Source organism: Salvia hispanica, chromosome 4 (assembly GCF_029641045.1).
Source record: "Salvia hispanica isolate PSC_SH4W2 chromosome 4, Shi_PSC_v1, whole genome shotgun sequence".
NCBI lineage: Eukaryota > Viridiplantae > Streptophyta > Magnoliopsida > Lamiales > Lamiaceae > Salvia > Salvia hispanica.
Genome location: NC_142695.1, coordinates 59,252,421 through 59,269,133, shown reverse-complemented (window position 1 = coordinate 59,269,133; position 16,713 = coordinate 59,252,421). Strand labels below are relative to the sequence as shown.

The 16,713-nt window shown below is 36.8% G+C and overlaps 3 protein-coding genes and 1 pseudogene across 4 annotated transcripts; 3 read left to right on the top strand and 1 right to left on the bottom strand.

The window, feature by feature from the left end:
* Positions 1-604: 604 nt before the first annotated feature.
* Positions 605-4,480, bottom strand: LOC125196687 (premnaspirodiene oxygenase-like). The gene is made up of 3 exons (XM_048095300.2): positions 4,444-4,480; positions 1,867-2,765; positions 605-1,189 (listed from the first exon to the last, which is right to left on the bottom strand). Exons 1-3 carry the CDS (start codon positions 4,454-4,456, stop codon positions 605-607), a joined length of 1,497 nt encoding a protein of 498 aa, XP_047951257.2. The 5' UTR covers positions 4,457-4,480.
* Positions 1,553-5,572, top strand: LOC125196895 (bicyclo-germacrene synthase-like). Of its 2 annotated transcripts, XM_089070050.1 has the most exons (8): positions 1,553-1,563; positions 3,381-3,462; positions 3,539-3,815; positions 3,891-4,266; positions 4,359-4,574; positions 4,653-4,794; positions 4,880-5,134; positions 5,294-5,572. In XM_089070050.1, exons 2-8 carry the CDS (start codon positions 3,460-3,462, stop codon positions 5,570-5,572), a joined length of 1,548 nt encoding a protein of 515 aa, XP_088926176.1. In that variant the 5' UTR covers positions 1,553-1,563; positions 3,381-3,459. The 2 variants fall into 2 exon arrangements, with proteins under 2 accessions (XP_088926176.1, XP_047951512.1); XM_048095555.1 differs by lacking the exon at positions 1,553-1,563 and having other exon boundaries at positions 3,346-3,462.
* A 1,650-nt stretch (positions 5,573-7,222) lies between these two features.
* LOC125196896 ((+)-cis,cis-nepetalactol synthase NEPS3-like) lies at positions 7,223-8,535 on the top strand. The gene has a single exon (XM_048095556.2). The coding sequence runs from the start codon at positions 7,231-7,233 to the stop codon at positions 8,032-8,034; it is 804 nt and encodes a 267-aa protein (XP_047951513.2). The 5' UTR covers positions 7,223-7,230; the 3' UTR covers positions 8,035-8,535.
* A 3,805-nt stretch (positions 8,536-12,340) lies between these two features.
* On the top strand, positions 12,341-13,328 carry LOC125193631 ((+)-cis,cis-nepetalactol synthase NEPS3 pseudogene; annotated as a pseudogene).
* The last annotated feature ends 3,385 nt before the right edge of the window (positions 13,329-16,713 follow it).

The following is a 16,713-nucleotide window of genomic DNA, read 5'->3' as shown; positions in this document are numbered from 1 at the left end:
GGACATCCCAAAAATGAATATGACTTGCTTATCTTGGAACGGAGGGAGTACAAATTATCAACTTAATTCATACAACCCGTCTGCCAAATTTTTTTTTATATTAATTTTCATATTTTCCTTTTATTTCCCTTTAAGTTGTTAATATTTGTGAACAACTTATAAATATTCCTATTGGAATGATGTAACCGAATATAATTGAAATGAAGCTTCGTGACGAGGTTAGGTTAGTACAAAGGTAATTCTTACTCCCTTCATCCCACAAAGTTTGTCCCGGTTAGACCTGGCGCAGATTTTAAGAAATTGTTTGACTTTTGTATTAAATGGAAGTGTGTAATGGAATAAAAGTCCCACGTTAAGGAGATTGAGGGATGTATATAATGTCTTTTTTGTGAGACGAACGAAAATGGTAAAATGGAACAAACTTTGTGGGACAGAGGGAGTATTATACTATTATTGATTATTCCATTATTGATACAGAGGAAATGATCTAATCCTATCGGTTCAAGAAAAAGCATCGAGGGAAAAGAACCGGAAAGAAAAACCTCGAAGGAGTCTTGGACTCTGCTAAAAATAGTAAGTATTACAATTCAATGATATTCATTGTCTACTTGTACGGAGTGACGACCACACACAAATTTTGTTTTCTTGTAGCTGTTATTCCAACAGTTTCAGCCATGTCCAAATCCTCCGCCCTGACATCCTCTGGAAGTTTCCAATCGAAGTTGTAGAGCAGTTGGACAAGAGCCGACTCGGCAGAAGCCAAGCCGAACGTCAGGCCAGGGCACATTCTTCTTCCGAATCCAAACGGCAAGTATTTAAAATCTCCACCTACGAAATTCAGATCTTCAGTTTCGAATCTCTCGGGCTCAAACCTCTCGGGATCTTTCCAGTGCTCTGGGTCCGTGTGCATGGCCCAAATATTTACCATCACCATAGATCCAGCCGGTATGGTGTATCCGTTGATCACGTGTTCCTCGTTGCAAGCTCTAGGCAGCATGGGAGCCGGTGGGTGCAGCCTGAGTGTCTCTTTGATAACCAGTTTTAGATATTTGATTTCTTCATTGTTATCTTCCATAGCTTGTCTTACTTCAGCTTGAACCTTGGCCATCACTCGAGGATTCCTCATCAATTCGACCATGGTCCAGTCAATAGTTGCCGCGGAAGTATCAGTTCCAGCTGTGAATACATCCTGCATCCAATTTTTGTCAATTGATTGAATTTATTCAACGGAGTGTAATCAAATGAAAACTCTAAATATTGTACAAACTCAAACTATGATCTGGACCATTGAAAAATGTCAACAGATCACAAAAAAGCATCAACGGGAAAATGTCAACAGAATTTCAACAGTAGTCAATGATTGATGCTGTGTTGATATTGTGTTGATACGGTGTTGACATTAAAATCTTGATATTTTACATTGTGTTGATATTGTATTGAAACAGTGTTGAAACTGTGTTGAGGAGTTTTGAGTTTGTATAATACTCCCTCCGTCTCTGATTAGGGGTCACACTTTGACCGGGTATGGGTTTTAAGAAATGTAAAGAAAAATTGGTTGAAAAAGTTAGTGGAATGTGTGACCTATTTTTTTTATATTGATTTTATAATAAAATGTGAGTGAATTGAGTTCGTGGAATGTGGGACCTACTTATATTTATGGTAAATATGAAGTGTGACTTTTTATTGGGGACGGACCGAAATGGAAAGTGTGACTCTTAATGGGGACGGAGGGAGTATATAAGTTTGATATTCTCTCTCTTACTTCATCTCTCTACTTTTTTAACTCTAGTACTTTATTCACTTTCCATTTTACTAACAAAACCTCATTTCCTTAAATCACGTGCCGAAAAGTTTATGCTCACTTACGAATAAGACAGCCTTGATGTTGTGGTTATGAATAGGAAACTTGAGCTCCTCTTCTTCCATAGCCCTGAGAAACACATCGACCAAATCCTCACCTCCAAACTCCGAGTTCCCTAGTTTCCGGCGATGCTGATCGATAATATCATCAAGAATCCCATCAACCTCGCTCCGCATCCTCTTCATGAGGCGCGTCTTCCTCCAGCTCAGCGCGCCGATGATTGCTGACGACGGGAACAGATCCGCCATCTCAAAGCCTCCGACCATCTTCAGCAGCTCCGCCATCATCTTAATCAGCGTCTCACTATCCTTACAGGCGCCGCCAAAGGCAGCGCGGCAAGTGATGGAGCTCGAATACGAGAATAGCTTCTCTGTGAAATTAACGGGGCTTCCAGAAGATTCGCGCAAGGATTCAACCAAGCGAGCGGACTCGTCTTCTCGAATCGATTGGAACAAGCGCACCATCTTCGGGCTGAGAAGGTCGTTGATCAAGAGCTTTCTCATCTGGCGCCAGTAGCCGCCGTATGGGCTGAAGGTGATGTCGCTGCCGTCGTACCACATGATCCTGCTCGCCACGTTCTGCACCCGGTCAGCGAAGCTCGGGTCGAGATCTTTTAGCACTTTTCTCGCCATCTCTGGGGACGAGACCACGATTGCGTTGCACTCACCGAGCTTCAGGTGCATCAGGGGACCGTGCTCGTTCGATAAATCTCTGAAGCAGCGGAAGGGAGGGTTTCTCATCTGGTGAAGGTTTCCGATTATAGGAAGTTTTCGGGGGCCGGGTGGCAGTGGCTTCCTCGATTTGCTATTTTTCAATTTCTTCCATCTATTGATGAAGAAGAAGATTAGAGGAAGAATGAGAGTTGCAACACTTGTGATTAGGCCAACCATCATTTTTTGCTTTTGATATTTTGAGAGAATTGATGGTTTAATTTGGTGTTTGATTTGAAGAATAGCATCAGGGTATTTATAGTCCTTTGTTGGCTCAAAATAATTACATTGCTTATTTTTATCATCTTTTTTTTTTTAATTTGTGGCGTTCTTTCTCAGTATTTAATTATTGATAACTTGGGTGCATATATATGTATATATCCATTATTGGATGGCTTGTCTCTGTCTAAGCATTATTGTTAAGCTCCATCTTGTTGAATAAATTTATTTATATCCCTTTTGGCGTTCTTGTCCTAGGTTGACTGTTTTTACTGTTAAAATGGGACGCCAAAAATCACCTATATATGCACCTAATTTATTGATAAATGAATAAGAAAGAACGCCAAAAAAACTACCGCTAGCCAAGAAAGAAATATGAGCATCTATCTAAAAGGAAAAGTAGAATACCAAGTAATGAAAAATTTAATTGTGAGTAGAGTTTGAACCAAGAAAGAACTATAAATACCTTCACATTCTTCAAATCAAACACCAAACCATCTGCAATCTATCTATCTATCTATCTATCTATCTATCTCTATCACTCAGAGTAAGACGATGGAAATGTGTTCACCAGTCAAGAACGGCAAGAGCTTAGATGAAATTCGTAAATCTGCGACATTTCATCCTTCTATTTGGGGAGACTTCTTTCTCAAATATGATTCTGATACCATGGTATGTATATTTTTACGAACATAAATTGTTCTTTATTATGTTATATATGTAATTCTAATGTATACTGTTTGTGTAGAAAATCAATGATGCTGAACAGGAAGAACTCGCAAAGCATAAAGAAATGGTTAGAAAAATGCTCTCTCAAACTCCAGACGATTCAACGTGCAAACTGGAACTCATCGATGAGATCCAGCGCCTGGGAGTGGAATACCATTTCGAAAAAGAAATCGAGGAATCCTTGAAATATATTCATGACAGTTACATGCAGCGAAATTGCAAAGACAATGATGATCTACGCATTGTGGCTCTTCGCTTTCGTTTGCTTAGACAACAAGGCTACAGTGTCCCATGTGGTAGGATTCCTAGCCATTTAAAAAAATTTGTTTAGACATATATATGCCTACTAATTAGCATCTTTACTTCAACAGATGTGTTCTGCAAATTCACTGACAGTGAAGGACATTATGTTGCATTGTTGCAAAATAACGTTGAAGGATTGCTGAATTTGTATGAGGCGGCTCATCTTTTGAAACACGACGAGGGGATTTTGGACAATGCAATCGAGTTTTGTTCGTCCCATCTTCATGCTTCACTCCACAAGCTGGCTGATGTTTCGCTCTCTAAACGTGTCAACGAAGCTCTGGAGATACCAAACCGTTGGAGTCTCACAAGATTGGGAGCCAGAAAGTTCATTTCTGCATACCAAGAAGACGAGTCACATAATGAAATACTGCTGAATTTCGCAAAATTGGATTTCAACCTAATGCAGAAAATGCACCAGAGAGAGCTCAGTGATGCTACAAGGTACTTATATTTAATTATTGTGATTTCATTTAAATATATTTATATAATTTGATTACATTTAATTAAATTTATATTCCATTTGATTTAAATAGGTGGTGGAAGAAATTGGACGTAGCGAATAAAATGCCGCATGCAAGAGATAGGATTGCTGAATTGTACTTGTGGGTGTTAGGAGTCTTCTTTGAGCCATGCTATGCTAAAGCAAGAGGAATATTATTGAAATGCATTTCGATGGCTTCCATCGCCGACGATACATATGAATATGCAACCCTTGACGAACTACGGATTCTAACAGAAGCTATTCAACGGTTAGCTATATCAATTTTCAATCAATTTTTTTAAACGAATTTGACTCAACAATATGTAGTACTATTATCTTCTTTCAGTTGGGATGTTAATGAGACCTTGGAGGATTCGCCACCATACATCCAAATGTTATACAGAAGCCTTATGAAAACATACACTGAAATCGAAGATGAAATGGCGAAAACGGGAGAATCATACCGCGTCCAATATGCAAAACAAGAGGTATTAATTCATCCGCCCATTTTTTTAATGTGTTTGTCTATAAATTTAGTACGTATTTTGTTTTAAAATACAAAACTATTTGCAGATGAAGAAGTTATTGGTGTCATATTTTGATGAGGTGAAATGGTTATATAATGATAATTATATTCCAACACTAGAAGAGTATTTGAAGGTGTCCGTAGTATCCGGTGGTTACATGATGCTGTCCACAACTTCTTTGGTTGGTATGGGAGATGATCAAGTTACCAAAAAAGATTTCGATTGGATCGTAAACGAACCTCTAATAGATCGAGCATCGGCATTATTAGCTCGACTGTTGGATGACTTAGTTGGTGATGAGGTATGCCATAATATATATGTATCATTGTACTCCCTTCATCTCCAAAAGTAGTCATCTTTGTCATTTCCGTCCTTCCACCAAAAGTAGTCCACTCTTATTTTTAGAAACTTCTGGATCCCACTATCCACTAATATTAATTCAACTATTTTTCTCGTGCAGTATGAAGAGAAGCCCTCATCAATACATTGTTACATGAGACAATATGGCGTGTCGGAGGATGAGGCTCGTGCTCAAATCAAACAACGATTGAAGAATGCATGGAAAGATATGAATCAAGAATGCCTTGAGCCAACACCGGCATCCATGCCTATCCTCATGCGCATTATCAATCTCGCTCGAGCCGCCCAACTTATCTATTCCAACGGGGATTGCTATACCGATCCCAACAAAGCCAAAGAATGGGTGAAGATGTTACTTATCGAGGCCGTTCCAATTTGAAGATATGAATCTTGGAGTGTTATCAAGCTTTTTCAATAGTAATAAATTTCATAAATAAATGGTGGTCAAAGTGAGAAGTTAATAAATCCTGGATTGTTCTATGTGCTAGTACTATATTTTTCAACAAGATCTTCAATTTTTGCAACATATTATTTGAATCGTCTAAACATAGAGATGGATATGTTTATTTTGTTAGGGTGTTGTTTATGGACATAGTTATAGGGATTTTACTATAGCTCTCACATTATCGTCTAAACATTGATTTTACTATAGCTCTCACGTAGAGTTGGATTTTATTATAGGAATCGTCTAAACGTAGAGATGAGTTTTATTGCTTATTGAAAATAAAAAAAATTACGAAACGTGGGTGAGTTGGTGTTCTTAACAGTCCCAAATTGAATTCGTTTTTTCAAAAGGTTTAATTGGACATTAAGTACTAGTTCTAGTTGAATTAGTGAAATTTCAGTAGAGTTGGCTAAAATGTATAAAAAAAATTAATAGGACATGACCAAATTTAATTCGTTTTTTCATAAAATATATAAAAATTCAAATAGATATAAAAATCCATCTAATTAGTTATCAAAACGACGTCGATTTATGTGTTGCTTTTTTTGTTATTTCATCTCGGGCTATCATTATTTACAACTTCACCACACAAAACACATCCTTTCTCTTCTCACACCATTTTTATCAGCAGAAATATAGGTCTCTTTCTCAACATCAACAAAATCCAAAGTTTGATCAAATAATATATGAACACTAAGAAATCTAGTAATAGTGAGACAATTGCTTCACCACTCTAGCTAATTAAAATCCGCCGAACCCTAAACCCTTTTTACAATTTAATTAGGTAAAATCTAGTCACGCAACACCTACATTTCTAAATATATAGGACTGTTAAGCTAACTCAATCCAACTCACGGTTTATTATAAAACTAATACTTCCTCCGTCCGTGAAATGATGTCCAGTTTCGCCATTTCGGTTCGTCCGCAAAATGTTGTCCACTTTGTTTTTTTGTCATATTTGGTAAATTGACCACACGTTCCACTAACACATTACACGCACATTCTATTATAAAACTAATAGTATATAAATGTGGAATTTACATTCCACTAATTTTTTCCACCAACTTTTTTTTACATTTCTTAAAACTCGTGTCGAGTTAAACATGGACAATATTTTACAGACGGAGGGAGTATATAAAAGTAGGATCCACTCTCCACTAACTTTATTCAACTCACTCTCTATTACTACCTCCGTCCCCCCAAATTTTGACACAGTTTATCATTTCGGTCCGTCCCTGAAAATTTGACACACTTCACTTTTACCATTTTCGGTAGTGGACCCCATATTCCACTAACTCATTTCTACTCACATTTTATTATAAAACTAATACTTTAAAAGTAGGACCCACATTCCACCAACTTTTTTAACTCACTTTTCATTACATTTCTTAAAACCCGTGTCGGGTTAAAGTGTGCCAAAATTTGGGGGACGGAGGTAGTACATTTCTTAAAATTCGTGACCGGTTAAAATATGACAAAGTTTAAGGAACGGTGAGAGAGTATTTTCCTTTTGCTTGTATCCATCTTTCTTTCTCTATAAATAGACCTAAATCCTTTGCTTTTACTAACACATCAATCTCTAAATCCAAAATATGTCAAACAATTTGATGAAGAAAAAGCTTCAAGGCAAAGTAGCAATTGTAACCGGCGGCGCCAGCGGCATCGGCGAGACCACCGCCCGCGTCCTGGCTGATCACAGGGCGCGTGCGGTGGTGATTGCCGATATCCAATCTGAAAAGGGCCGCGCTGTGGCCGAATCCATCGGCCTGCAGCGCTGCAGCTACGTCCAGTGCGACGTGGCGGACGAGGAACAAGTCGCGGCCATGGTCGAATGGACGGCGACGACCCACGGTGGCCTCGACGTAATGTTCAGCAACGCCGGCACCGTGAGCAGCCTCCCTCAGACCATCCTGGATTTGGATTTTTCGGAATACGAGCGCGTGATGCGCGTGAACGCGCGTGGGATGGCAGTGTGCGTGAAGCAGGCGGCGCGTAAGATGGTGGAATTGGGAACCGGAGGAGCTCTCATCTGCAAGGCGAGTGCGGCGGCTGAGAAGGCGACGGTGGAGTTGACTGACTATGTGATGTCGAAGCGGGCGGTGCTGGGGCTGATGCGGTCGGCGAGTTTGCAGCTCGGGAAGCACGGGATTCGGGTGAACAGCGTGTCGTTGGGGGCGGTGCTCACGCCGCTTGCGGCAAGGCAGGGGATTGAGACGGCCGCGGATGTGGAGAAGTATCTTGGGCCCTACACGAGCTTGAAAGGGGCAACGCTCACGGCGGAGAATGTGGCGGATGCGGTAGCGTTTCTGGCTTCGGATGAGGCGGCGTTAGTTACCGGAGTTGATTTGGCGGTGGATGGTGGCATGGTTGCCATGCCATTCCTCGAATCATACTAAACAACCAATGTTTTTATAACACAAAATAAATTAAAGCTTATTAGCAACGCCTTTTTTTTTTAATTTGAAAAAACATTTTAAAAAATTAAAAGTCGGCTTCTGCTTTTGATGTCCGATCGAACCGGTCCGAGCGCAGTCCACATTGGTTTCACTGGGCAGTTGGACCAGACTGCCTGCTGGTTTACGATCGGACCGTCAAAAGGCTGACCCAATCTGGTCTTTAAAATACTTCCTCCGTCCCACAATAGAAGTCACTTTTATTATAGGGATATGTTTTAAGAAATGTAAGGAATAGCAGGTTGAAAAAGTTGGTGGAATATAAGACCCACTTTTTTAGTGAGTGAAGTGAGTTAGTGGAATGTGTGACCTACTTATCATTTATGGTAAAAATGAAGTGTGACAATTATTGTGGGACGGATCGAAATGGAAAAGAGTAACAATTATTACGGGACAGAGAGAAAGTGATTTGAATAAATGTATGAAATCTAAAATTCCAATAAATATTACTCCCTCCGTCCCCCATTAGGAGTCATGGTTTGACCGGGCACGGGTTTTAAGAAATGTAAAGAAAAGTTTGTTGAAAAAGTTAGTGGAATGTGGGACCCACTTTTTTATATTGGTTTTATAATAAAATGTGAGTGAAGTGAGTTAGTGGAATGTGGGACCTACTACCATTTATGGTAAAAATGAAGTGTGACTCTTAATTGGGGACGGACCGAAATGGAAAAAAGTGACTCCTAATGAGGGACGGAGGGAGTACTTGTTTGAATATGACTTGTAAGGATCACTGATACAGGCCCAACTATCTTCAGCCCACATACGTGAGAGAGATTCAACACTTTTTCAGTAGGAGTTAATAAGGCTTTACCCCAAAATTTTTTAGATAAATCATATTTTGAAAGCATGCATCTCATTTTGTCAAGTAAAGTCATATTCATTCTCTCGGCAATCTTATTTTGATGTGGGGTATAAGAAACAGTATTATGTCTTTTTAATCCAAAACCAGCACACAAATCATCAATCTGCTTATTGCAAAACTCAAGACCATTCTCAGTTCTGATGGCCTTAATCCTTTTACATGTCTGAGTTTCAATCAAAGTCTTCCAAGTTTTTAGCTTCTCAAACACTTCATATTTATGTCTTACGAGAAAACACCAAACTTTTCTAGAGAAATCATCAATCACAAATCAAAAGTACACAACACCAGAGTGAGAAGACACAGAAGCAGGGCCCCAAACATCTATATGCAAATACTCAAGAACACACTTACTAACATTAGTAGGCACAGGAGAAGGAAAGGAGACCTTATGCTGTTTATCCAGCACACATGAATCACAAAAAGGCAACTCACTATGGACATCATCACTGGACAGAATAGCATGCTTTTCAGAATATTCAAACCTTTTGCACTCAGGTCACCAAGCCTATTATGCCACAACATAGTTTTATCAGATTTAACAATATTGGCAAAAGCTTTTTCACCAGTAAGAGGCACAACATTGCAGGCATATAAACCACATTTCTTTTTACCTTTAAACATACACATATATTTTAAAGTGTTGTAATAAGCATTTGTTTTTTATATTAAATATATATTTAATTAATTTAATATGCTTTTATTTACCTTATAAAATATTATTATACAATTTTTATATTTGGAGTTTACGTAATGATATTAATTTTTATTTATGTTAATTTTATTTTGAATATTCAATCAATACATAAAAATTACATGATCCGTGCGTAGCACGGGAGATGATACTAGTTATATATAAACAAGAGGTTATATATGCATGTGGTTCGAGACTGTGCCTCCTTTCTATCATGTCCCAGGTTCAATTCCCATATGTGGCTTTATGATCCATTGCTAACTCACTCTCTAGTTGCTAACTACAACTAATTTAATATCATAGAATTTTAAAAATCTAGTGGTCTAAATTTGCCACATGTAATTTTTTATTTTTATTAATTCAATCGAAAAATATTAAAAAAAAACTACTAAATCAGGGTTTTGGATGAAAATGTCAATATACTGTTTTGAAAATATCAACACAATGCTTTGAGAATAACAACACATTGCTTTAAGAATGACATTCTACATGTATTCTATTGACATATTTTATATATAATGGTGACATTTGTTGTTGTACGAAAAAATTGAAAAAATTTTCAAATTTTTTTTTTCAAATTTTGACATTTGAACATATGCAAGTGAGATTCTCGTTAGAACCTTACAAAATTATCTTTAATTTGATATATGTTGTGCGAAAAAATAATTTAAATCGAGAAAGTTATATCCGTTTTAAAGTTATGGGATATTTTTTAAAAGTTAGTTACAACTAATTTGTTGTAAATTGATCTTAATACCCTTATTGATTTTTTTGTTGCTCGTATTGACATTCCGGGGCTGATGATCTAGGCCCTTGATTTGAATATCTAATGTGGCTATTATTTAATTGTAGTTAGCAATTAGGTATTGAGTTAACAATATAACACTCCTCTTTTACTTGTTATACTAGTTTATAGTATTTTCTATCGTGACATTTAAACATTATAAAAATTTCCTTTCATCCATTATATACTCGTAGAATATCGATTATTTTGAGCTTCCCACGCACGAACATCGAAAAATCATATGACTATTAACATTAATTTGGGGCCCCCTCGTAAAATTTCTGGCTTCGCCACTAGTTTAAGAGGTAAAATAATTATTTTATTATTTTTTAACTTTTTATAATTTTATTTTATTTCCTTTGTAGTCCTTGGGTTTCCAAGTCATTTATAAATAGGGGATTCATTATTTTTTCATTAAGTTTAAATATTACTCCCTTCGTCCCACAAAATATACACTCTTTATTTTTAGTCCGTCCCACGAGATTATGTACTTTCTAATTTATAAACTCTTTACTCTCTATTGAGATGAGACTCATTTTCCATTTCTTTTTTCCTATTGTGCATTAAAATGTGTCCAACACAATATACATATTGTTGTAGGATGGTGGGAGTATAAATTAGTTAGGAATTCAAGAAATTAGGGATTATGTATGTTTTCTCTGTCAGTTTCATTCATTCAGTGGCTGATTTAGGGGGCCATGGGGCGGTTGCCCCCTCCCGGCCTTCGGAAAGCCTAAATTTTTCTATGAATCGAGCCGAAAATATGATATTCGCCCCCTCCATGGAGTGTAGAAATATACTTTGTTTTCAATAAATGTCATATTTAATGGTGTAGTCTAGTGGTTTGGAGGTTTGTTTATTTCTAAGAGACCTAGGGATCAACCCTTAATAAGAACATGTTTTTTCATTTTTGACTCTTTTAGTTTATCAATTCATAATTCTTTCATACATCAAAGTAATACCTTTAAATACTTTATAAAATCTAAACTTTTACTAATTTGCATATATTATGTTGTTATATATTTATTCTTTAGTTAACATTATTTTTTATTTTGTGTTAATCTTTTTTTTACTAAATTACTTATAATTTGTGATCCATGCATCTTAATTATTTTCTATGTAACAAAATAAACATTTAAATATTTTTAAAATCTAAATATTTATTGCTGTATTTATATCACATTTGTATATAATTTTTACGATGATTTTGAATGTATATAATATTTACAATAATTTTATATTCTTAAATGATTAATACATATTTGCAAGCTAATGTATGTTTACATTTTATTAACGAAGCTAGTGCTACTTAAATATTACTCCCTCTGTTCTATTGAATTTGATCCACTTTCCTTTTTTGTTTGTCTCAACCAAGATGACTCATTATTAAAAATGAGAACATTCTTTCTCTCTACTTTATTCCCTCTCTCTTACTTTACTCTTTCCACTTAACACACAAAATAAAGCTGTATAAAATCCCGTGCCGCCCAAAAAATATAATATTATTTATTTTATTATTAAATTCAATATTTAATATTTAAATATTAATTTTCGCCCCACTGCATTCATTGTTATGAATTCTATATATACCAAACTTTAGTGGGGAAGATTCAGCACTCTTAATTTTTAGCTTTTTAGGGCGTACGCTATCAATTTTTCAATATATTTGCAACTAAACTGAAATTTTCAACAAATTCTACCACTTTAATGACCCATTCTATATAATCATGCATGGTGTTAATTTAATAATGGTGAGCAAGCATCAGCACTTTAATTAAAATCTGCCAAACCCTTTGCCTATTTGATTTTAGATAAGTTGGTCCTCTTAAAAAAAAAAAGCAATTCAAATATTCTTGTATCCATCATTCCTGCTCTATATATATATAGATATAAATCCTTTGCTATTAGTAACACATTACCAACCCTAATACCAAAATCCCAAACATGTCAAACAATTCAATGGGGAAAAAGCTTGAAGGCAAAGTAGCCATTGTGACCGGCGGCGCCAGCGGCATCGGCGAGACCACCGCCCGTCTCCTGGCCGACCACGGCGCGCGCGTGGTGATCGCCGACATCCAGTCCGGAAAGGGCCACGCCGTGGCGAAAGCCATCGGCCTGGACCGGTGCAGCTTCTTCTGGTGCGACTTGACCGTAGAGCTCGAGGTCGAGAACCTGGTCAAGTGGACGGTGCAGAAGTACGGCGGCCTCGACATCATGTTCAGCAACGCCGCCGTCGTCAGCACCGTCCTCCAGACCGTCCTCGACCTGGACATGGAGCAGTTCGACCGCGTCATGCGCGTGAACCCGCGCAGCATGGCGCTGTGCGTGAAGCACGCCGGGCGTAAGATGGTGGAATTGGGCACGAAGGGCTCTATCATATGCACGGCGACCACGGCCGCGGAGAAGCAGATGATGAACACCACGGACTACGTGATGTCGAAGCGGGCGGTGCTGGGGCTGATGCGCTCCGCGAGCCTGCAGCTCGGGAAGCACGGGATTCGGGTGAACAGCGTGTCGCCCGGGATGGTGTACACGCCGCTCGCCGCGAATAACGGGCTGCCCACGCCCGAGGCGCTGGAGGAGTACATTGGGCCCTACATGAGCTTGAAAGGGGAAACGGTCACCGAGAAGAATGTGGCGGACGCGGTGGTGTTTCTGGCTTCGGATGAGGCGGCGCTTGTCACCGGAGTTGATGTGAAGGTGGATGGTGGGATCATTGCCATGCCATTCCTTGAGTCAAACTAATCTTTGTTTGAATAAATGTATCAAATCTTCAATTCCAATAAACAAGCTCAACTACCTTATGTTGAATAAAGTTGGATTTTCTTTTCTGGAATTGTAACATTTTCTTTTCTTTTGTTGAGTCGCGTAATAAATTCATTTTAGGATTTTCTTTATCAGTTCTTATTGAGACGAAATCTGCGCAATTGATCTCTATACATACAGGACCACGTATTCAGAATTTTGGCACCGGGAGAGACGATTAAAGCTCTAAGCATTTAAAAAGCTAATTTTAGGTCCTATACTATTAATATTTTACTACGTGGGTGTTCAGTTTGCAAGATTATATCCCGAGATTAAATATGTAGTGTGTTTGGTTCATGACATAACGCAATCCTAGATGAATAATTTTGAGACAATTAGTCGAAGCTAATCTGCTATGACTAAAATAATCTCACAACTCAATCCAAAATTATATCTTAGTATTATTTTATCAAGAAAATCAAACACCACCTAAGATTATAACAAGTCTGCTGACCTTTTCAACTAATTCAACTACACTTGGCCACTATTCATTATAGCAAGTCTATCTTGTTTTGAATATACATATACTCCCTTTGTTCCATTATATGTGAGAAATTTTATTATTTTGGATTGTCCACAAAATTAGATCAATTCTAAATATGGAGTTTTAAACAAATACTACTAACAATGCACATCATTCTAAATGTGGACCTCATAAAACTAATATTACTTTCACCACAATTTTCCCTCGTTCATTTTTACTTTACCAATTGCACATTAAAACTCGTGACATTTACAATTTTATCTATTTTGTCGACGGAGGTAGTAGTAAATAACATATGCACACATGAACTAAAAAAATGTATACACCGCTAGAAAATCATAGATAGTATTCCGTTATTTAATTTGCATAATCAAATATATAGTCCAAATTCTGCTTAATATATACTCCTTCTCCTAATAATTATTTAATTTTAATTTATATTTTGAATATAATAAAAATTACATTAATACATATTATTTCACACATGTACTTAAAAAATTAAATAATAATAATAATAATAATAATAATAATAATAATAATAATAATAATAATTGGAAACAGCCAAACGGGAAACGGAACAGTGAAAACCGTTGAAAAAATGGCAATTTACGAACCAAAATCGGAACCGCCAAAATTTGCTCACGGGCCGGTTCCAGTTCACAATTTTCTGAAAATCGGGACCGGTGTTGCTGAACCATAATCGCCAATTTATGAACTTTGGGTATCTCTATATAGGGTCATATTCTAATGCTTATAGCACCCTAATCCAAAATCAAGATCAAATCTCCACCCTTAGATTTTAAAATGAGTGGATCAGATTAAATCTTACGAATCTCAATAAATAGTAGGCAAAATATTAACAAAAGGGTAATATCGTCATTATGATAATATGATAATTTTTGTGAATGTTTTTTTTATATCAACATAGTGTATTACAAATAACAACAATATGACATAAGAATATCAACACTAGTACAAGAAAATAGCAACAAATATTTATTGAGATTTTTACATGGTTTTATTGAGATTTTTTAATATATTTGTTGATAAAAATCTGGTTATCAACATTTACGAAAACTAAAAAAAAATATCAAATTTCATCATCCGAACGTCGCCGGAACATATGCAATTGAGATCTCATTGAAATACTTATAAAATTATCTTTAATTTTAATATATTTTTTGCGAAAAAATAATTTAAATCGAGAGAGTTACGTAAATTTAAAGTTTTAAGATGATTTTAATGAGAGAGAATTGACATTAATACCCTCTAATTTTATTTATTAATTTTCTTAATTAAAAATATAATGCATGTGACATTATTTCAACCACTAGATCTTCTAATCTAATAGATAAGATTTAGTCTTAGTTTGGGATTGTTAATTAGTTAGCAATGAATCACTTCCCTCTCTGTATATACCAAATTATAGTGGGGAAGCTTCAGCACTCTAGTAAATTATTCAGGAAAATTTCAGCATTTTTCGTCTTACCCTATTAATTTTTCAGTATATTTGCAAGTCGACCAAAATTTTCAATTAATTCAACCACTTTACTGACCCACTCTGTATAATCAAGGTGGTAACAAAGTACGTGGTCATAAGAGGGCAAGCATCACCACACTAATTAAAATCTCCCAAACCCTTTGTTAGATATGGTGGACATGTGACATACTTGGATTTTACATGGTTTTAGAGGGTGGTTATGTATGAATTTGATCATATTTTGTCTATTATTGAACATGTTTATATCTACTTCTCTATTATGTTGGTATGTTGACCATTTTGTTAAGAATGTGTAGAAAAAGGTACAAAATATGTAGATGTGCAACAGCCTTGCTTTGAGATAATATTTACTGGAGATTTTGAAGTCCAATCAGCCCATAATGCATATCAATCTCTTCGTCTTCGAAAGAGCTTCGCGTTGGTATCTTGCACGCCTCTATCGGAGTTCGGTAGAAGAAGTTATGGGCGTTACAAGAACACTGCGCAGTCCAGAAACCTCCACGCGGCCGGGTGAATTTATAGCCTGTAAATTCACCCGGCCGGGTACTGTAACTCAGCGGGAAATGGCCAGAAAGGGGTCGAAAATGACCACCCGGCCGGGTGAATTTTACTCTTTGTAATTCTACCCGACCGGGTACGTTATTTTGGCGTATTTTCTTGCCAAAAACGCGATTTTTGATAGTAGATTAAAGGGAAAACGCCTAGGGTTCACATTCATTCAACATCTACCGCCTCCAACACTCACATACACCCCCAAGAATACCTTTGAGAGAGAGAATTGAAGATTGAAGACTTCCAAGGAAGATTGAAGTTGCAATTCCATAGATTCATTCTCACAGGAGTATCTTAATCTTTTCTCCATGTATTTCATTGAATTCTTTGTTTCAAACATGGTTTTTGTGAAGAACATGAGTAGCTAAACACCTTTTGTAGAATTCTTGGTGAAGATGCATTAATTTCATAGTTTTTATCCAATTAATCTTGTTCTTACATTGCTCTTGTAGTTATTTGATTATTCTTGGGTTTATTCCTTTCAATTGCTTGATCACCACTTGATTGTTTAGGATTAATTAGATTAATCGGGAGATGAAATAATTAATCTGGAAATAAGAATAATTCACACCTTAATGCAATAAAACTCGGGAGAGTTGAGGTTTTGAGTGAGGTCTTGGACCTAGTCGAGCTTTTTGGAGTTAGGGGTTTTAGGATTAGAAGGGGACTTCAATCCTAGCACTTAATCTACAGGTTTCTCACCCCGGGAGGGGGTTTAATCTATAATTGTGGTCGACTTAGTAACTCTAGAGACACCAAAAGGTAAGGCAATTTGATTGGATAAGAGCTTGGAATTGTGCATCGGATCCTTGATTTCTACAATTTTCTCCATATTATTTTTTCACTCCGTGTTTAATTGTTTTCATTTAATTAATTGTTCATTATATGCTTTCCGTAGTGTTAGAACAAAACCAAACCTTTCCCGATTCTCTAGATAGTAGTC